Raw genomic sequence first — 21935 nt, forward strand, 5'->3', positions numbered from 1 at the left:
TTCAGTGTACTGACGGTTCAAATGCGAGTTTTGTGTAGTGTAGAGTAGCGCTTTGTTGTCGTTTCTACGATCACAAATGCAGACATGGTTTTATGTTTTAGTATCCTTACAATCTGTTACGTTCTGCTCACATTGCGCTGGTAAAGTTGATCGATCAGCTTAGCCATCTGTGTTTTCTAGGTCAGATTCAGGTTTGTATTGATAGTAAATACGATAGTATCTCCTGGCTTTCACTATTGCTTTGGGAGCTCATCTTTCAAAACGTGGCAAGGAGCATCACATTGCCGTTTACGTAATTGAGGTATTCGTCCAATCATAACGCATTGGATAGCTGGTGAATCAGTTCACAACGCGCTTTCTCAAAACGATGAGCTTTGTACAAAACGACCTGTTACAGACGGGCGGGACATAGAGGTGCTACAATAATGTACGGTACGTGGAAAATAATACGTTTTTGAACCAAAAACTACGCAAACACATTGTATTACACCAAATACACAAAGTAATATGCTTTTTAGCCATGAAATATGGGCCCTTTAAGACATTTGACAGGTCAGGTGTGCGTTTATCGAAAAATAATGCATACCTGTGAAACATTTCTCAACTAGAATAAAGCATTCAACAGGTGCATGTATAGGGTTAGATTTGGTGTTTGCATTAGGATGTCACTTTAAGTATTGGTTTATAAAGCAATTAACCCCGCAAAGCAGTGGGTTACCAGTGCATTTTATAACAGCTAAGGGGCGTTGTTAGGCACGACGTGAAGCGGAGTGCCTAAACCCCCTTAGCTGTTATAAAATGCACTGGTAACCCACTGCTTTGCGGGGTTTATGGCGTTTATAAAACGGTTACATCATATGCATAGCAGGGTTTCACAAAATAAAACACAAATAAGTTGTAATTATATTAGTACAAATATTACTCTTCCGCCAAACAAAGTAGTTCCTCAGAATCAAGTGTGGCTGCAACAGAGCACAGTTCACAAACAACACAGACGCAGCAAAGACACAATGAAAATATGATTAAAGACTGTGGTGTTTATTTATATATATCAACATTCATCTAAAATATACATAAACATTTATATTGTGCAACTGTTGAAGTGATGATCAAATATGCTTGGAAGCATTCTTAACTCTTTCCCCGTCAGCGTTTTTTTTTTTAAGTTGCCACCCAGTTTTAGTTTAATGCCTTACAGAAAAATTATCTTCTTTAAATAAACATAAAATATCAAATGAAAGAACAGTCCGTCCGCTTTCCAACAACAACAAAAAAAAAAGTTTCATCCTACCTTCTTTGTTCTCTTATCAGTTATAACCTCTCACATTTTCAGCTAAAAGCGTAGATAATTCCATTTTTTGTGAAGAACTTTTGTAAGAGATCAGATTCAGAGCCTGATCAAAACTTACACGTCATGCTAAGTCCACCACAACGCTGTTGTGTCGAGTGAATGCGTCAGTGTTTAAGTTGGGTAAGATTGCCATCTAGTGGATAATAGCGGAAATATCAATAAGACAAAAACATCTCAGAGAATGTTTTCTCTATATTGACGAAATGACTCAACAATATTTATTGACATTTATCTGGATATCGCCATAATTGTGCAAAGGTAGAAAAATAAAAAAATGATTAAAGACTGTGGTGTTTATTTTCATAAATCAGTACGCAGCAACAGTGGCGCAGTGATACTTGTGATGCGGTCTGAACTGTGGGTTTACCGGGGTATTTTATCGCGGCTTAGAACGCGTTTCAACCAATCAGAATGAAGAACCAGAACGAGCCGTTTTATAATACTATTTTTACTTTTTTATTATTTTATATTTTCTAAACTTTAAACAATTGTCGCCTTGCATTGGGATTAGAGTTGGGTTTGAGTAAGGATCTCATTTTATGTAAATCTAACCCTAAACAATGGTAAAAAATAGGACAAAACAGTTGAGTAACCAATCCATGAGAACCAGTCCGTGGTAGGGCCACGGAAAAATGCGATATCCGTGAGAATGCCACGGAAAAATGAGCAAAAGTTCTGTGTCTATACCACAGAAATTCGTGAGATCAGGTGGTTGCTAATGACAGCTGATTATTTATTTAGCTTTTTTTAATAAAGTTTCTCAGATTTTTTATCTGTCAGAGCTAAATTTGTTTTTTCTATGGCACTGGTGCAAAACCCTTTCGTTGCTTTTTTTAGGAGCGCATGCCTGCCCAATTGCATTTAATTAATTGAATATAACATTATACCTCCAGTCCACAACCTTATCTAAATAAACCTGTGGCCTGTTTCTGAGTCACAGCCCATCAGTTTATCAACCCTTTGTTTAATGGCTGATTAAAAGACTTTTCCCACATTGAACATTTTAATGAGGAAACCTGTTTTACTAAATGTAATGCATAATCTAATGAGCGAGATGTACTTGTAGACTGCAGGCTGTGTTGAAAACAAAACTTTTTAAAAAACCAATGTATACAATCGCATAATCCCCGAAGGGAATGCAGACACAATAACAACAAATTAAAAGCGAAAGCGGGAGATCATTTATGTGTCATTATGCTGTCTGTTTTGTTTGTACTAATTCGATTCCACAGGTGCTCTATGATCCGTGGGCGAATAGACCTTCAGCATTCTACACCACACAATCCCTCAAGCACAAAATTGAATTGCCAATCTGTGATTGACAGAGGGGTGATTACGTCTTTTTTCAATTATGTTCAAGAGATCATTCACCCGTACACCATAATGCAAGTGAATCTGGCACACCCAATAAGTCCACAAGTTATGCATATACTTGTCATTAACTTGATAATTGTTTAATACAGATAGCCGCAGGATAGTCGATGCAACCCCGGGCCATTGATAAACGTGTGCATTTTACCAATATTGGATGCTTTGCATGGATAGAAGATGGAGAAAAGAGAGACAGAAAAAGAGGGATGAGGGGTTGGGTGAGAGAGAGCAAGAGAGAGAGAGCTGTTTTGCTCAAAGGCTGTAAATGATAAGGATAGATCTGCCCAGACCATGAAGAGGTGCATTGCTGCTGAAACAGATGAAATAGACTCTTGGACACTGGGTAAGTGAACCAAAGCTCTTATTTCTACAGTATATATGCTATATAACATTTATGAGCAAGCAAGCAGAACTTTGAAGTTTGTGCATTTAATTGTGTTTTACCATAACTGCCATTATAATTGATTATTATTACTATCCTGGAGCGCTCTGATAGCACGAGCTCTAAATTCATTTCATGAGTCTCAGCGACATTTCATTTTTTTGTGGTAATTGGGGACTTTGCAACCATCCATAATAAACTGATTTGATTTGGATTAAAGGACTTTCCTGCATTGTAAAACATGAATAAAAATACTTCCAAAATGAGGTTAAAATGTCAACCATTAAAGTCTCTGACTGAATTTGGGAAAGCAACAAACTTCATCCCAAACGTCAAAACATGGCAGAAATGTTTTTGCAAGGTTCAAAATATTTTATTTTAAAATGCATCACCAAACACGCAAGCAGGTCTAATTCAGTAAACCATTTCCAAAAAATGAAGCTTGTACACAGACTGTCTCTGTGACCTGATATGGTCATACTGTCTTCATGCTGAGAAACTCTGTAATGCACTCGCATTTACTCACCAAGATTTTGCTGCTTTTTGTCAGACCTCTGTTGAGAATCATCTCCCGCCGCAGTCGGTTCGACGTTGTCCGAGATTAAAAATGAGATTTGTGATTGCTCCGAGAGTGCAGTGTAGCGTCCAGTAACCAGAATGACAATCTGCTAAGTTGGATCAGGCACAATCATTACCCCATTACAGTTTCGTTTTGGAGCATTGTGGAGAAGTATGTCATTTTGTTTAGTGTTAAAAAAGAAAAAGTGACAAAAAGCTAGCGTCTGCCCTCTCTAGTCTCAGTAGTCCATTTTCCAGGTGTGAATAACCCTTTGAATTCACCTCCATGGGGATTTTTGCCGTATTAGTCTGGCTCAGAGAAGAAAACATTATTGTGAGCTCCTGATGGATAAGACAGGATTGACAGGAGCAGCTTCATCAGTTACAGTATAAAGGAAATGCTATTATAAGACATTTTCACATTTTGAAGTCACTGCTTAAATGTTAGTAACTGTGCAGAAGTTTACAAATGTTAATTTTACTGTAAAACTGATGTTATTTAATGTCTGCTAAATAAATTATTGTTAAATTGTTTAAAAAAAAGGACGAGCTCAGACCCTTGGGTTGTAATTGAACCTAAGCTGGGATGTTTCAACCCAAAATGTTGGGTTATGTTCTTCATCCCTTTTTGACCCAACACTGGGTTGAAAATAAACCAGCATTTTAGAGTGTAGGAAAATGTAATTGGTACAATTATACTATAAAGGTCAAACCTAGCCGTCGGGTTAAATTAACCCATGAAAATTTTTATATTTGACACACCAATGGGTAAAAACAACACCGGATTTTAAACTTTAAAATGCATTTAAATTACAACCCAACATGTTGAGTTCATCACTTTTTGACCCAACGCTGGGTTTAACAATAACCCAGGAGTGTAAACTAACTTGTTTACTTTTGGATTTTACTAATGTACACAATTGTTTTACATTACATTACATTTTTTTACAAATTAGCAAACTTTATGGGTCAGATCAGTTATAACATAAGTAATGTGTGTTATTTTTAATGGAAAATCTATGGGGTTTCCTGGACAGGGTTTAGATAGGGGGGTCTCCAACCTTTTTGAGCGAGGGCTACCACAATGGATAAAACAATCTGGAGGGCTACTTTTTTATATTATCTACTCAAAAGTTATTTCGTTTTATTTTATTTTACTTGTTTTATCATTGTTTAAAATGTCAACCTATAAAAGCCAAGCAATTTAAAAATCTGTGATAAATGAATATTAAAATTGAGGCTATTAATAAAAATGTGCTTTGGCGGGCAACTCACAGACTCTGTGCAGGCAACGTGGTGGAGACCACTGGTTTAGATTAATCCAGGACAAGGTCTTAGTTATAAGTAGTTTTAACAAACAAAGCTTACAAAAAACATTACTGTTGTGCATCTTGAGACAAAACAATGGCACTGATATACGTTAAGATATGTCAGTACAAGATATTTTTAAATAACTTCCCAGGACCCATGCTTTGGTTTGTCTTTTTTTTCAGATTTCTTCCAGCTATTTGGGGTTAGAAAGAACCCAAAAATATAATAATAATGCATTTTTTTTATTTAAGGCGCCTTTCAAACCACTCAACGTCACCGTACAACAAGAAGCAACAGTGACAATAATAACAGAAATAACAATAAACAAAAGTATCAATAAAAAACACAAATTAAAAGCTACTAGACTTGAGTGCACAGAGTAATCAAGAAAGATAAGCGGTTCTAAATAAATGAGTTTTAAGTTTGACTTTTAATTGATCTAATGAATCTGAATTACGGATGTTAGCTGGGAGAGAATTCCAAAGACGAGGAGAAACACGGTTAAAGGCCCTATGGCCCATGGTGGTTAGGTGAGCAGAAGGTGTATGAAGGAGACCCAATGAGAAGGAGCAAAGAGTTCGAGAGGGTGTGTGGGGCTGTAAGAGGTCGGAAAGGTAAGGTGGAGCGAGGCTATGAAGAGATTTGTATGTGAGAAGGAGAATTTTTAATTCAATTCGGAATTTGATTGGAAGCCAGTGTAGTTGTTAAAGTGATGGGGTGATATGTTGAGTAGGTGAAGTCCGGGTTATAATACGAGCTGCGGATTTCTGAATCAGCTGAAGTTTACGAAGAGATTTGTGTGGTACACCAAATAATAAAGAATTACAGTAATCAATACGGGAGGTTACAAGCGAATGAACAAGAATAGAGGAGCTATGTGAAGTGAGAAATGGCCGGAGGCGAGAGATGGAAATAACAAGACCTGGTTATATTATTAATATGAGCTTCAAACGAAAGGTTGCTGTCGAAAATAACCCCCAAGTTCCTAGTCTGGTGGGAAGGAGAAATAGAGGAACCATCAATAGGTAAAGAAAAACTGCTTGACTTGGAGAGAGTAGAATTAGTACCAATGAGAAGGACTTCAGTCTTACTGCCATTAAGTTTGAGGAAATTAGCAGAAAACCAGACATTTATTTCGTGAAGGCAGTTGGTAAGACAAGGAAGGTGAAGAATGGAGTCAGGGTTAGTAGATATATAAAGCTGCGTATTGTCAGCGTAACAGTGAAATTTAATACCAAATTTTAAAAAGATTTTGCCGAGAGGGAGAAGGTAAATTAGGAGCAATAGGGGTCTTAGGACAGAACCTTGGGGAACACCACAGCTAACAGGAGAAGGTTGGGAACTAATTTTTTTCAGTTGTACGAACTGTGTGCGATTAGAAAGGTATAATAAAAACCAGGCATAAGGAACATCAGTGATACCAATGTCAGATAAACGGTTTAAAAGAATACTATGTGAAATTGTGTCGAAAGCTGCACTTAAGTCGAGTAAAACAAGAATAGCACCATTAAACTTAGTTTAAACGTAACAGTAAGTTGTAACTAAATATTTACGGAATTTACGATGAGCTCGTAATTGATTATGAAGATCCGTAAGTTTGTCAACGAGTTTTCAAGAACTGTTTTGTTTTCTTTGTATCCATCAATTAAAATAAGAATTTCTTCATGACTGAAATGTTTCTTACTGTTTATTTTCTCCTCCATGTGTGAGAAAGATATTTTCAATTAAAGGTGCAGTGTGTAATTTTTTAGAAGGATCTCTTGACAGAAATGCAAAATAATATACAAAACTATATTATCAGGGGTGTATAAAGACTTTTCATAATGAACCGTTATGTGTTTATTACCTTAGAATGAGACGTTTTTATCTACATACACGAGGGTCCCCTTACATGGAAGTCGCCATTTTGTGCCACCATGTTTCCTTTAACGGACAACATTTTTTTACTAAGTTGTCTCCGACGATGACATGTTTGTCTGGCGATGGCTACCGTGTGTTTCAAAAGCGAGGGGTAAGCAGTGGACTGAGCCGTTGGTTGCAATTCACAACATCACCACTAGATGCCGCTAAAATTTACACACTGCACCTTTAAAAGTGTAATGTTTTGAGTTCTATAACATTTGCTTTAAAGGTGCCGTGTGTAATTTTTAGAAAGATCTCTTGACAGAAATGCAATATAATATATGTGGAAGTCGCCATTTTGTGCCACCATATGTTTCTACAGAAGCCCTTAACGGAAAAACATTTTTGTCTCCAAGGATGACATGTTTTTCCAGTGGAGGCTACTGTAGCTCCTCTATGCGTTTCAAAAGGGAGGGGTGAGCAGTGGGCTGAGCCGTTGGTTGCAATTTGCAATCTCATCACTTGATGTCGCTAAAATGTACACACTGCACCTTTAACGTCTTTTTTAACTTTCAGTTTAGGCCAGTCAACAATGAGTTTGAAATTACATGCTGTTTAGACTATTTCCTTTTTACCTATTAGAAGGCTTGTGATTGTGTTAAGAAAAATAGGTGTCGTTCTATGCAACAATGCATTACTTTACGTGAGAGCTTACGACCTACTAGCTACGTTCCGCCTTAAGAACAGAGAAAATGATGCAACCGAATAAAGTACAAAGTTAGTTATAAACTAACTAGCAGTTACTAAGCCTAGTTTGGACTATATGTCCCAGTTTAAGTAAGAACTTACGAACGACGTATTAGAAGGTTAAGGCAGCTCAAACATGCATTTTAGCTTGGGACTAAACCCTGTCCAGGAAATCGCCTCTATAAGTTTATATAATAAGTTATAAGTTATTGCAACTTATACGTTTATACACTTGAAGTTTAAACATTGAAAACTGTGGTCAATGTTTTTATGGTTAGACCATCTGTTTGACTGAAAAATTTTGTTTATCCACACATTTTAGCTTTAACATCAATCACTGTAACAGCCTCACAGCTTCAAACTGAGACCGAATATCCGGCCCAGTCTCCTGAGGATGCGTATGAGTGGCACGAAGTGTGGGGGTCGTGCAATGCATATGCCAAATTCCACTTTATTTATTGGTTTCTCAATTTTTTTGCAATTTTTTTTATCATTTTCGCTTGGGTTTAGAGTTAGAACAACTTTTTGTTATATAAAAATGACATCCTAACCCAAACCCCAACTCCAAGTGACCATGGCTTAAATATGGACGAAAACATGGAGAAACCTTTATATTAAATAACCTCATTAAGCAAATCTAAAATCTAACCCTAAACCCAAGCGAAAATGGTTTAAAAAACAGAAAAAAATTGAGAAACCAATAAATAAAATTATAAAAAAAGATGCACCGTTTAAGTGAATGGGAAGGACTGGCGTATGCACGCCAAAGTGGAATTTGGCGTATGTATTGCTCGACATCCTCAGGAGACTGGGTAGCAATATCTGACCTGTGAAATCCAGGTTAAAATCTTTCCAGGTTAAAAAAATGTTGACCTAAACTGGCAATAATTGAAATAAAACAGAGCAAACTTTATCCGCAGAGAACAAATGTAATGTTAGCAAACAGATGTAGGGAGAGAAGAAAAGACAGCAGTGTGAATTATGAGAACAGAGGATGAATCTGCTGGAGAGAGAAGATGATGAATCAATCAAGCATTTGGCAAGACAGCATCAATGGTGTTTAAAGAGAAAGAAAGGACACAGGGCCAGGGGTTACATATTCTGCTGGAATTGTCTGTTGTGAGATGAATAGGTGGTCAAGAGATGTTGAAGAGAACCATTTGAGTTTTCAATTTCACCCGTCTGGCAAATGTGCACAAAAACAAAAAGCCCATAATTCAACACATCTTCCCGTCTTGCAGTGAGCTGCTTATGATGATATATGATTAACTTTCTTGTTTGTTTATTTACTCTTCATATGAAGGGCAAGCAATAGGGTAAACTTTGTTTTTTAGATTTGTGGTCTTTTTTCTGTTTGTTTCTCAATACCATCCACTGTTTCATCCTTTTTTTATCAGTTTGCTTTGTCATTTTTCTATATTTAACTTAAAAATATCTGATTTTTGGAACATGGTTGCTGATTTGTTATTCGTCCAAGTGATTAACCCCATTTAGCCTGATTCTTTGTGTCTACATTATGTATTTACTCATTCATTAATTCCTTTTTTATTGTTTTTATTCAACACATACATGTGGGCCAAAATGTTTGCTTTCGTATGTAAATGCACCAGGGAAACAGAGGAATATAATTATAACCAGAACCTAATGCCAAGATTTTTAAACAATTGTTCACATATTGTCACTATATTTTCAATGTCACATTTGCATAAAATGTTGTACATGAAAAAAATTACATGGATTGTTTGTTGTGAAAACATTATAATTCACTAGATGGTGAATGGAGGCATCTGCAGCAGGATTAAGCTTAATCTTATGCTTAGTTTTTGTTACTTGGATTTATGTAAATACAACACATTTTTACAATTATGTTTTCAGTCTATACTTTTAGTTAATAGAAGTTGCTGACAAGTTTCAAAATAGTGCTGTGTTTTAGGGAACAAGACAGTGATTAAGATATAAATGTGGATTTGGTGACTTACACAGCCGACTCAGAAATAAAAAAAAAACATATGATAAAGAAATTTACTTTCATGCCTCGAAAACTCTTTGTCTTTTTTTTGTCTTAATGAAAACACATCAAAACTTTGCAAAAATGTGCAGGTTGTTATCTTTCAACAGTAAGCTAAGAGAAAAAGACTAAGGGGTTGTGCACCCCAAAGCTTTTACGCCCGCGGCCGGCGCATGTTTCCAATTTATTCCAATGGAAACTCTGCGTTTTTCAAATAAGCAAGCAGCTAGCGGGTTTTTTCCGCGCTGAAAACCGGCACTCTGGATTTTTTTCAAGAGTTCAAAAATATTCAACTTTGAGTAAAAAGCTCCGCTCGTCAATGTCAGTTCTCACACAGCTGTCCAATTACAGTGGAGGAGGGGCGGGACATTACCACATCAACCAACCGGCACACAGCTAAAGTATCAGAGCTACCAAAGCGCTCGGCTGAAAAACAGCTGGCATTCGGCGTCCTCAAGGCGTTTTCAGCCCAGTTTAAAAGTTTTGATGTGTCCAGCCCCTAAAAGCATAAATGCTTAGCCCTGAGTAACTATGTAAAATAGCTGTATTACCATTAGGGGTTGTGGACACCAAAACTTTTAAACGCGTCTGAAAACGCCTGAACAACGGCGAATGCCAGCTGTTTTTAAGCTGAGTTCCAGCTTTCATCAGCTAAGCGCTTTGGTAGCTCTGATACATCAGCTGTGTTGGTTTCTGTGATACTTGTCCCGCCCCTCCTCCACTGTGATTGGACGGCCGCGTAAGAACTGACATTGACGAGCGGAGCTTTTAATTCAAAGTTGAACATTTTTCAACTCTCGGCGCTAAGCGCGGAAAAAACGGCGGGCGCCGTTTTTTTGCGCGGAAGAAAACCGCTAGCTGCAGGCTTATTTGAAAAACGCTGAGTTTCTATTGGAAACAATTGAAAACATGCGCCGGCCGTGGGCGTAAAAGTTTTGGTGTGCACAACCCCTTAATCCTGCGTTAGTTTGTGCCCCACTCACCACTACGTTCCTTTTGTTTATACTAAAATGTCAATATATAAAAAATATTGTTGAGCCAATTTAATGAAACATACAGGAAAATAAATTACCAAGTCTGCTTCTTGCTCAGACTGATCTCATGGAGGGTTGTGTTATAGTCATGAAAATTTTTTTGTCCGTTGCATGAAATTCAGCTTTATTTCGTGCCTTGAGCATGAATGTCTTTTTCGTGTCACTATTTCTAGGAATGGTTTTCGTGTCCGTTGCACGGCTTTTTCGTTTCATTTTATGTATTGTTTTCTCATTGTTTTTTACCATTTTCGCTTGGGGTTCGGGTTTGAATCACTTTCTGTTACATTTTTAGACATCCTAACCCAAACCCCAACTCTAACCCAACTTCAGGTGAGAATAGTTTTAAAAGCAGAAGAAAAACATGTAGAAACCAATACATAAAATTACATCCTAACCCAAACCCCAAATCTAACCCCAAGCGACAATGATTTACAAAAAAAGAAGAAAAAAATAGAAAACAATACATAAAATGACACGAAAAAAGAAAGCCGTGCCACGGACACAAAAAAAATTCTAGAAATCGTGACACGAAGTGACACAAAAGACAAAAAAGCTGAATTTCGTGCCATGGACACAAATAAATGAATCAAATTTTTCGTGACTATAACACGACTTTCCGTGAGATCATGTTGTTTAAGCTATATTTAAGTTTGAATTAAAGCTATTAAACATTTCTGTGTTAACATTCTCATACTCACAAGACACAAACTACAATAACTGCAAAATTGACAATGTGGCTTATGCTCTCAACCAATTCACCACCATCATCATCATCACCACCACACCACATTTGAAGTACAGTATCACCCAGTCCTAATGCATTTCAAACTTTTCTCTCTGAGCTATTTTATTTTTTCAGCAATAGTAGATTCTCACAGTTATATAAGGCCAGAGACTCTCCAATGTCCCAAAGTGGAGAAAGAACCCTTCATCACAGCTTCTTGACATGTTTTTCAGATCACATTCACCTAGCAAGAATTTCTTGCCCTTCTGTAACATCATGGATGTTCTTTTCACATCTTCCTTACCTGTTTTATGCCACTATAATCTCACGGCTCTCTGTTACGACAACCAAACCCTAAACTCAACATCCCAGACTTTGGTTAACCCGCCAGCTTTTGGGATGTCCTACTTCACCATGACGCTCGGTGCACTGTCAAACCTCACGGCACTGGCGATCCTCGCACATTCCTACACCCGTTTCAGGCGTCGGGCCAAAGCCCCGTTCCTATTGCTGGCTTCGGGACTGCTTCTGAGTGACCTGGCGGGTCATGTGATCACAGGGGCCCTGGCACTACACCTCCATCTAGGAAGAGTAAAGCATCACGGGGCGGCAGTGCTCCTTAAGCCTTCACAGGGTTACTGTAAATTGTTCGGTGCTTGCATGGTGTTTTTTGGCCTGTGCCCTCTGCTGCTGGGAAGCGCGATGGCCGTGGAGCGTTGCATAGGCATCACGCAACCTCTCTTGCACTCGACCGTGGTCACCATTGTACGCATCCGGCTCACCATACTGCTGATCATCTCATCGGCTCTCAGTTTAGGTGGACTCCCCCTGCTGAACGTGGGGGACTACAAACCTCAGTTCCCGGGTACCTGGTGCTTTTTACCAGTGTACGGTTCACTTTCCACAGCAGATGCAAGCTTGGCTTTAGCTTTTTCCACTGTAGGCCTTTTAGCATTGCTCATCTCGGTTCTTTCTAATATAATAAGTGGGTGGAAGTTGCTTCAGGCCAGGTTTAAGGACAAATGTGTAAGGACAAGCACTGTTCGGAGACAAGGATCCTTCTCCTCCTCATCCCTGCAATCCCTGGATGTGGAAATGATGACACAGTTGGCGGTGATAACCGTGGTCTCCTGTGTCTGCTGGAGTCCCTTTCTTGTGAGTGAGCATTTAATCAACACTGCACTTATAATTAGCTAGATTGACAAGTTGATGCCAACCCTCTTCTGTTTCATTCATTATGCAGATTTACATCCTTATATCCGTGATCATGTATTATGAGGGAATCGCCAGACCGGAGCATCAGGTCGAAAAATTCCTTCTGCTCGCCCTGCGTTTGGCGAGCTGGAATCAGATTCTGGATCCGTGGGTTTACATCCTCCTGCGGCGCGCAGTTTTGCGCAGGATTCTTCAGCTGCTGCACCCCGACAGAGTCGTTTTCACAGCGAGCAGCTTCTACAGAGACTCGAACAGAAAGCAAATGAGTTTACACTGATTACACACAAAGCTTTCTGAAGAAGAAGACAGAAAGCGTGAGATTAAAAATCAAAACTGTTGTTTGTTGCCAAATGGAGATCTGTTGCTATACTGTTACGCAAATGCTTCTTGCATGAAAATGTTTACAGAACTTTCCGTTTCAATGTTCAGTTCAAGACTCCAAATATTTACACTATACCCATAGTTACCACCAAAATACCATAATTACTAAAGTGATTGGTACAACTTTATAAAAGTCTAAATAAAAAAATTGGGCCATCCCTGTCATAAACAGCAACAACAATAATCATCATCATCATCATAAACAGAATAAAAATAAAAAGTAACAAAAAATATAATAATAATAATAATAATATGATGATGGTGGTGATGATGATTGTATTGTTTTAATAAAAAAGTATTATTATTATTATTATTATTATTATTATTATTATTATTATTATTATTATTATTATTGTGTTATTATCGATATTTTGTAGTAGTAGTAGTCATAATAATGATAGTGATAATAATAATAATATGGTAATGATGATGATAATGTATTATTATTATTATTATTATTATTATTATTATTATTATTATTATTATTATTATTATTATTATTATTATTATTATTATTATTATTATTATTAGATCACTTTGCATACTTATAACTACTCCAATTTCATTATTAATTATAATTATTGTGTTTTATCAATATTTTAGTAGTAGTTTTAGTAGTAGTAGTAGTAGTAATGGGTCATAATAACAACAAAAATAGCAATAACAACAACAACAATAATAATAATTTTATAAATAGGGTTGTCAAGGGATAAAATTGTGATTAATTGCATACAAAATAAAAGTTCGTTTTTGCATATCATATATGTTTGCACTGTGTGTGATTATTTTGTATATATAAATACACACACATGCATATATGTATTTTAGAAACATTTACACGTATATAAATATTTATTTAGATTTTAATATATGTTATATTATATGTTAATAAAAATATATACGTGTACATAAACATGTATGTGTGTATTTATATAATAATTACACACAATACACACACAAATATATTCGCCATCAAACTTTTATTTTGTATGCGATTAATTGCGATTAATTTTTTTACAGCCCTAATAATAATAATAATATTTTTTATTTATTTTGTGCATTCATTCTCATAATAACAACAGCATGGTATTTTGGGGGAAACTATCGTTACCATGGTCAATTTTGCAAAAGAGACGGTGGGGCTGATACTGTAAGTGTTTTGAAGTGTGCAATTAATTTTCTTAACTCGGCAGTAATTCTGTTTATTTGCTGTCTGACAAATTTGTGCATGAAAATTACAAATGATGTCTATACTGTTTATATATTTATATGACTTCATCAAAACAAAACGTGCATGACTGTTTACCAAATACACTGTAACACAAACGTACAGCGCGTGCGTGACTCATGAATCAGGTATCTTACCTGTACCTGCATTACATTCATGTTAAAACACGCTCTACTTTCCTGCTTTTATTCTGAAAAACAGCCTCTCTCTGCCATTTTGAAACGCATTTCTCACCAACTCCGGCTTCATGGTGCTCCATACAGCCGGTGGCTGTTGATAAACACATATTTTGCATAGTAATATTAAGCGGGAAATGTTCATATTTTAACCGCAGGCTAGTTTTAAGCAAAACTTTTACCCGCCTTCAGCGCGACCACACACTCGTGTTATATTGGTGTGGGACAGACAGTAGTTTTGACATAACTGTGGTCAACCTCCAACTACACACAACAAGGTCGTCCCATGTCTCGACAGATCGGGCTTATTTGAACCATATATCTCCTCACCATAGGTAAGTTTATCGCTGTTTTATTACTTTATGGCAGCATTAAACTTTACAAGTCGCGTGTAATCTTATCCGATGTGTGTTAAGTGCTGTATATGGTGCTAACTCTTGAGTTATAGTATTTATAGATATGAAACAGCGTGTGTATAGTATTTATAGATGTGAAACAGCGTGTGTGTGTATATAGTATTTGTGAAACGGCGTGTGTATAGTATTTATAGATTTGAAACTGTGTCTGTGTGTTTTAGGATGCACTATGTGTCAAGTGGCCCCCTGTCTCTCGGGTCTTTGGGCCTGCTGCGGCTCTTTGGGGCGTCGTGGCCCTGGACCCTCGCTGCGGGTGTGGGTGTTTATTTAGGAACTGGAGGTTGGAGGTTTCTGTATGTGGCAATTCGGACTGCAAAAAGGGACATATAGTGAGTCACTTATCAACTACAACGTGTTTTCTGTCTCATTGTTTACTACAAAATTACATTGTGTTAAAGCAATAAAACAGGCAAAACAGAAAATAATTATTTTATATACACATAACTGTTTTAAAGCCCTTAACTTTCTTTTGTGGAAAAACAAAGGGCAAAATTTTAAAGGATTAGTCCATTTAATAGTCCAGATAGTTGACTCACCACCATGTCATCCAAAATGTTGATGTTTTTCTGTGTTCAGTCGAGAAGAAATTATGTATGAGGAAAACATTCCAGAATTTTTCTCATTTTATTGGACCCCAACACTTAAAAGAGTTTCAATGCAGATTAAAATTGCAGTTTCTAAGGACTCTAAACTATCCCAAACGAGGCATAAGGGTCTTATCTAGCGAAACGATTGTCATTTTTGGCAATAAAAATAAAAAATATGCACTTTTAATCCACAACTTCTCTTCTTCCTCCGGCTGTGTGACGAGTCAGCGCGACCTCACATAATTGCGTAATGACGTCAAAAGGTCACGTGTTACATATATGAAACGCACTTTTGCGGACCATTTTAAACAACAAACTGACACAAAGACATTCATTTTCATTCGAAATATCATTCGATATACCACAACGTCGGAACGGTCCTCTTTCTCCACGCTTGTAAACACTTGGACGTGATGACGTATTACGTGACGTCGCGCTGGCGCATCACACTACCAGAGGAAGACGAGAAGTTGTGGTTTAAAAGTGCATATTTTTTATTTTTCTTGACAAAAATGACAATCGTTTCGCTAGATAAGACCCTTATGCCATGTTTGAGATAGTTTGGAGTCTTTTGAAACTGCAATTTTTACTGAATTAAACCTGTTAAATATTGGGGTCCATTAAAGTCCATTAAAATGAAAAATATCCTGGAATGTTTTCCTCAAAAAACACAATTTCCTCTCAACCGAACAAAGAAAGACATCAACATTTTGGATGACATGGTGTTGAGTAAATTATCAGGATTTTTTTTTTTTTGAAAATTGACTAATCCTTTAAGAATACACTATAGTCACTTTTTACCATGCAGTTAAAGTGGGTGTGGACTGATGCTGTCAAGCTGAAATTAAGTAAATAAACGTCCATGTGAAATCCAACAATAGCAAATTGACTCTATTTACTTTGTTAGTTCCCATTACTAGTTTTTTTGCTAACAAATCATCTGTTTAAATCAATCCACATTTTTTGTCTTCATAATCTTTTATCCAAATCTGAAAATGTACTATCAGTGTTGCCAGATTGGAAACGTCCAAGGATCATACCAGAAGTTCAAAATCATGGTATTTGGAAAAAATTATCATGCACAATAACTAGGTGTACCTTAGTGTGATGGTCAAATCAACTGACTGCAAACTGCTAACCTAAGCAACTCGATAGAAGGGAAACGGCAACCACCAAAATCATGTGAAATCTTGACGAATGAGCACAGTTTTTATCCTTATCCTATTCTCAAACCTAACCCTAAACCCAACATTTCACAGGATTTAGGTATTCCATCTAGCCAGGGCCGTTGTTTTCATCGTAATCCTTCCCCCAATCCTAATTCTAAATTCAACATCTTGCGAGATTTTGGCCGTAGCTGTATCCCTTCTAGCCAAAACCAAAGATATAGAAGACATGCATTACACGCATTTGCATTCTCCTCACAATTACGATGGTAGACATAGGATCTACATCCGGATCAATGAGTATAGAAGCCCTATAATTGCAACAACCATTTGAAGTGTCATAAAATTTGGAAATGATCGTACATTATGGGATTTTTTCATTATTCATCAAAATTATGGTACAAATATAAAAATTATCATACATCTGGCAACACTGATACTTACCCACTGGAGTAGGGAAAAGGAATGGAAAGAAAATACCTACTTTTGGATATCCAATTACAATATATCCCACGGGTAAAAAAACAAGCCACACGCTCTGTTTTTAATACGTTCTCTGGTTGAAACCCAAACAGTTTTTCCGCCCTTGAAGGGCACTTCGGAAAGGGCACCCCAGATGAACAGTCTTCAGATAATTTTATCTGTATATTGTTTTTTTATTTCTCCTATTACCAAGTTTCTTTCTCAAGGTCTTAGTACTGAAATCGGTTGCAACATACAGTAAGGAAGTAAAAAGTATTACGAAATCATCTAACCCCCTACTAAAATAGATTGATATGTGAGGCAAACACACCCCAAATATATTGCCTTATGCATTTAGTTTCAAAGCTTCTGAGAACCCTTTATTTATATTTGCAACAATTCTTTTTTAATTCAAGTGTTTTCTCCCTCTCTTTTCCATCAGCGGTTTGTATGTACTCTTGAGGGTTAAACTCGCACTGTGGCATCACATTCGTAATGGAAACAACATCCCCTCCATCTTCGCTCAGACTGTGGCTAGGCACCCAGACAAACCAGCGCTTGTGTATGATGCCACTGGGGAAACGTGGACTTTCACCCAGTTAGACCAGATCTCCAATTCTGTGGCCCACTGGGCATTAAGCCAGGGCTGGACCTCAGGTGATGTTGTGGCATTGTTCATGGAGAGCCGGCCGCTTCAAGTTGCACTGTGGCTCGGTCTGGCCAAAGTGGGTGTGGAGGCTGCACTAATAAACTTCAACCTTAGACGGGATTCGCTGCTGCACTGTATGGGCGCGTCTGCGTCTCGAGGGCTGGTGTTTGGAGCAGAGCTAGCGGACGGTAAGCCGAAAGCGATTTTTTTTTTCTTTCAAGTAGGACTGTTCCTGTAGCTCAATTTGCAAAGCATTGCATTAGCAATTGTGGGTTCGATTCCAAGGGAGACCTGTACTGATAAAAAATAAATATCTTTACTCTTTTCCTGCCAGAATTTAAAAAAAAAAAAATTGTCAGCCAGCTCCAGCATTTTTCATGATTTTCACAAAAGTTTAATGCATTCCAGAAAATGTTCTGCTTTAAATATATAAACATATATACATATATGTACTCAAATGAAAGAACAGACCTTCTACTTTCAAACAAAACAAAAAACATTTTTTCATGAGTTCTCTTTTTATCACCTCTCAAATATGGGTAGGTTTCTTAAAAAAACACCCAAATTTTGAGCAAAAGCTGAGATAATTCAATTTTTGTGAAGGACTTTTGATAGAGATCAGATTCAGAGCGATCCTCAAAACTTACACGGAGTTCTTTCTCTTTCACGTGAGGCATTACTTCCAGGTTGTATAAGTTGTGGCAGTGCGCATGATGGTGGAAAATAGCGATATTGCGGAAAGCCGGAAATTCTCGTCATTGGCAGGGAAGCTTTTCTCTTAATTGACGAGTTATCTCGTCAATGGCGGGGAAAGGGTTAAAATTCACTTCAAGTCACTTTGGATAACATTCTGTGAAAATATACCTTTAAAGGTGTTGTAGAATGTAAATCTGTATTTACCTAGGTATAGATGAATAATAAGAGTTTTGTACATGGTAAGGACATATCGTGAGCCTTAAACAATATTGTTTCGTCCTTACCGTGGGTTCAAACCAGCCGCGTGTGAGGCGTCAAATTCGCTTTTGCCGCTTAAACATTTTAAGTTTAATCGCTTCATTGACACGTGGAAGCCGCATGTTAAATTCTAATCATCGAGACATTCACGCGGAAATTCGCGTCATGGGAGAGGCTTCTGCGACTCCGCTCGCTTTCTGTAATCACGTCACTACTAGAGCAAGCTCCTAATTGGTTAATACAGCACGTTTTTCCGCCAAAGTTAAAAATTTTTAAATCGCGCTTTTCCCGCGGCAACGCTCAATTTGCGCCATTCGCACGCTAAATGCCTCATCCATGCCACCAGACCTCCAGCAGCGCGTCAATGTGTCTTCACATTTACTTAACATTGAAATCACTTGCGCTTGACGCCTCTACCGCAGCTGGTGTGAATGTAGCATTATAATGCAAACTAGGGATGCACGATATATCGGCCGATAACTGCTTATTTTTAATATTATCGGTTATCGGTCTGATAGCAAAATTAGGCCGATAAATGAAAGCCGATAAATTATGGATTATTTTGATTTGTTGAACCACTTCACTTGCTCATTGCTGGCCATTTTGAGCTTTGATTGGTGCTTTCTGTGACATAGCACGAAGATGACACGTGTTGCGGGCTTAAGAAGAGTATGCTAGTCTAGCGCAAAGACGAGATGTCTGCTGTGTCTGCGAGTTTTACATTGTGAAAATAATATGAATATTTATCGGCCTATAGATATCGGTTATCGGCCCCCAAATTTAAAGAGTTATCGTATCGGCCAAAATTTCCATATCGGTGCATCCCTAATGCAAACCTCATGCATAAAAAAGACAGCAGGAAAACAGGCCAATCTCAACATGACACCAACTGTGACATTAAAGTCGAGATGTACGCCCCAACATTAAATTACACAATAAATTAATTCCAAATGTTGTTACAAAAACAAAGTTTTGATTGCTCAGTTAGCGCTATATGCTAGTTAATGCTATATGCTAACCTTTAGGCTGAAGTTTTACTGTTGACTTTACAGTTAAGTTTTGCAGGTCCATACTTAAAAAAGCACAAACTTACCACTAAGAAACGTCCATTAACAATCTTCGAACAATTGGTTATTCCTGAAAATCTGTATTTTCGTCTGATACAGGCTCAAACATATAAGGTCTTTTTACTTAATTTGAGCCTCGCTGTGAAACAGCCAATCAGAGCCGAGCTCAACATTATTATTCATGACCCTTCCAAATAAGGTAATAACAGTCAATTTTATTCTAAGGGCAAATTCTAGACTTGTAAATGGACATGTAAAACCATTTCGGGATCTTTTACAATTAATAAAGTCACATGTTTTCAGTGTGGATATCAGAGAACCATATTACATATTATTTCAATGCATTCTTTGGCACCTTTATCTTCAATGTTGACTGAGTAAGGTCATGTCAAAGATTTAAATCAAACTGTGATGCTCCTGGTCCCATAATTAGATTGAGACTTTGAGACTGGATTTCACAGACAGGGTCAGATTCAGACATAATTGCATTGTAGTGAATGGTTATTGCTCAAATCTAGTCTAATTATTGAGAAAATAAGACATTTTAATAGTGTGAACAAACCTGAATGTGTCCCTGTGTGTTTGCAGCTGTGTTTGAAGTGAGCTCCTCTTTGAGTAAGGACATGGTCCGGTTCTGCACTGGAGATCTAAGACCAGACCAGATGTCAGCTCTACAATCTCTGTCTCTGGACTCCATTTTGGCATCTGCTCCTCGACAGCCACCACCCTGCACCCTGTCCAAGGGCTTTAATGGTGAGAGTCGCACAATTTCAAAGGTTTACATGTACAGGTAGAGCAGGGCTGTCATGTGTCTTCTTAAAATTCAGTAACTAAGTTTTCTCAATTCACCCACCTACTGCAGGGTTTCCCGCAGCACTTTGCAGTTCGGGCGGCCCACCTAAGCTGGGGAACCCTACCCCCTTAACACAAAAAAATCCGCTGAACGACTCCCAGCCAATGGAATTAAGAATTTTAAGTTTTAAGAAGTCGTGTTTCTTAAGACAAACGCAAATTCCAGCCAATCACATTACAGAGCTGAGAAGCATTCCAACCAATTAAATGAAAGAAGGCGGGAGTTTATGTTTACTATGTTTGAGCGTTTGTATAGTGCTTTACACATGAATGCATATTGTTTCAAAGCTATTTTACAGAAAATGCGTCCTTATATTAAAAAATACTGATAGCAAACTACTGCGAACTACTTAACTTTAGGTGAATTTTGCTAAAGAAGCAACATCCCCCCTGGGGTGGCGGCAAACCCTACCACCTTAACTAACACATTTTCTGCACGAAACCCTGTACTGTATAATCAGGTGTGTCACAAATTTAATCTAATCCAACCCGTAAAACGAGTTGGCATACCTGCTGTTTTATTGATCCATCTGATTCACTAGTTCATGAATCAGGTGATGTTCTTACCATTTTTATGTGTGTGTGTGTTTTTATCATTAGGCAAGCCACTGGGGTGTTACATTTATTTTATGTTTTCTGCTTTTATGATGATTTTGTGGCAAACCTTAATATAACTGGCCATTAAGTTTTTACAGATAGTTAAGCAGTTGAGAGATTTCCAGACACTTAATTTGAATCCATAAGGAGGACAGAAAACATTACACAAATGAATCATATCTTTGTCTTGAGGGGTAGCGCTGTTTATTGTACGTTTTTAAAATGTTAAATAAGTCTACCGCCACTTACAATGCATTCCAGTACCACTCACTTCATTACAGATATAGTCGATTGCATATTACCAAACTTATTACAAGCGCTCTTCAGAGTTGACTCGCAACGAAATTGGTTTCTATGCATAATGTCATTTTAATTTGCATCTCGGAAGGGAAGTATTAGCTCAGATGACTGGTTTTAGCTCTCATAAGGCTTTGATACAGTATATGTCTGGAGGACCTTTACTCTTTTGTCAAGATAATGATAATCTGTTTGAAGACATACATTTGAGCGTGAAAGAGATCTGAGGAAAAAGAGAAAGAAAGACAGGAACGTGAAGAAATACTTAATGAAATGTGACCCGTGCTGTCCAAATGAGTCAGAATACCTACAGTCTAATTTTGAGCTTCTTGCAAAAGAAGTGAAAAATGTTGAATTTGAGGTTTTCTTTCAAATAAGTATATTAAGCACCCGTCTAGCGATCCCATTGTTCCAAATAGCAATTAAACATTTAAAATGATCTCTATAAGTTTTCTGACAGTTGTACCTTCCTAAATATTTCCTAATATAAAGGTTTTAAACATGCAGAAATAAGAAAAAAAGTGCTTGACTGGTTTGACGTTAAAACGGTTATTAAAGGT

At 37.4% G+C, this 21935-nt stretch overlaps 2 protein-coding genes across 3 annotated transcripts in view; both read left to right on the plus strand.

Annotated features, from left to right (window-relative positions):
* The first annotated feature begins 2161 nt into the window (after window positions 1-2161).
* On the plus strand, window positions 2162-13118 carry ptger1c (prostaglandin E receptor 1c (subtype EP1)). Of its 2 annotated transcripts, XM_055187650.2 has the most exons (3): window positions 2162-3065; window positions 11562-12483; window positions 12572-13118. In XM_055187650.2, exons 2-3 carry the CDS (start codon window positions 11605-11607, stop codon window positions 12818-12820), a joined length of 1128 nt encoding a protein of 375 aa, XP_055043625.2. In that variant the 5' UTR covers window positions 2162-3065; window positions 11562-11604; the 3' UTR covers window positions 12821-13118. The 2 variants fall into 2 exon arrangements, with proteins under 2 accessions (XP_055043625.2, XP_055043616.2); XM_055187641.2 differs by lacking the exon at window positions 2162-3065 and having other exon boundaries at window positions 11114-12483.
* Window positions 13119-14120: 1002 nt separating this feature from the next.
* Window positions 14121-21935, plus strand: part of slc27a1a (solute carrier family 27 member 1a) — a 29832-nt gene continuing 22017 nt past the window's right edge. Inside the window, exons 1-4 of the mRNA XM_055187790.2 lie at window positions 14121-14663; window positions 14906-15073; window positions 17402-17796; window positions 20218-20382. Of these exons, the coding sequence (XP_055043765.1) occupies window positions 14907-15073; window positions 17402-17796; window positions 20218-20382 (727 nt within the window). The 5' untranslated portion in view covers window positions 14121-14663; window position 14906. The remainder of the gene's footprint in view (window positions 14664-14905; window positions 15074-17401; window positions 17797-20217; window positions 20383-21935) is intronic.

The sequence above is a fragment of the Misgurnus anguillicaudatus genome, chromosome 19, assembly GCF_027580225.2.
Source record: "Misgurnus anguillicaudatus chromosome 19, ASM2758022v2, whole genome shotgun sequence".
NCBI lineage: Eukaryota > Metazoa > Chordata > Actinopteri > Cypriniformes > Cobitidae > Misgurnus > Misgurnus anguillicaudatus.

Excerpts from the sequence above, each read along its gene's own strand:
- ptger1c (XM_055187641.2), top strand. The coding sequence starts at position 11,551 with ATGTTTTTCAGATCACATTCACCTAGCAAGAATTTCTTGCCCTTCTGT. Across the intron at positions 12,484-12,571 it reads TCTGCTGGAGTCCCTTTCTT|ATTTACATCCTTATATCCGT; the intron begins GTGAGTGAGCAT and ends TTCATTATGCAG.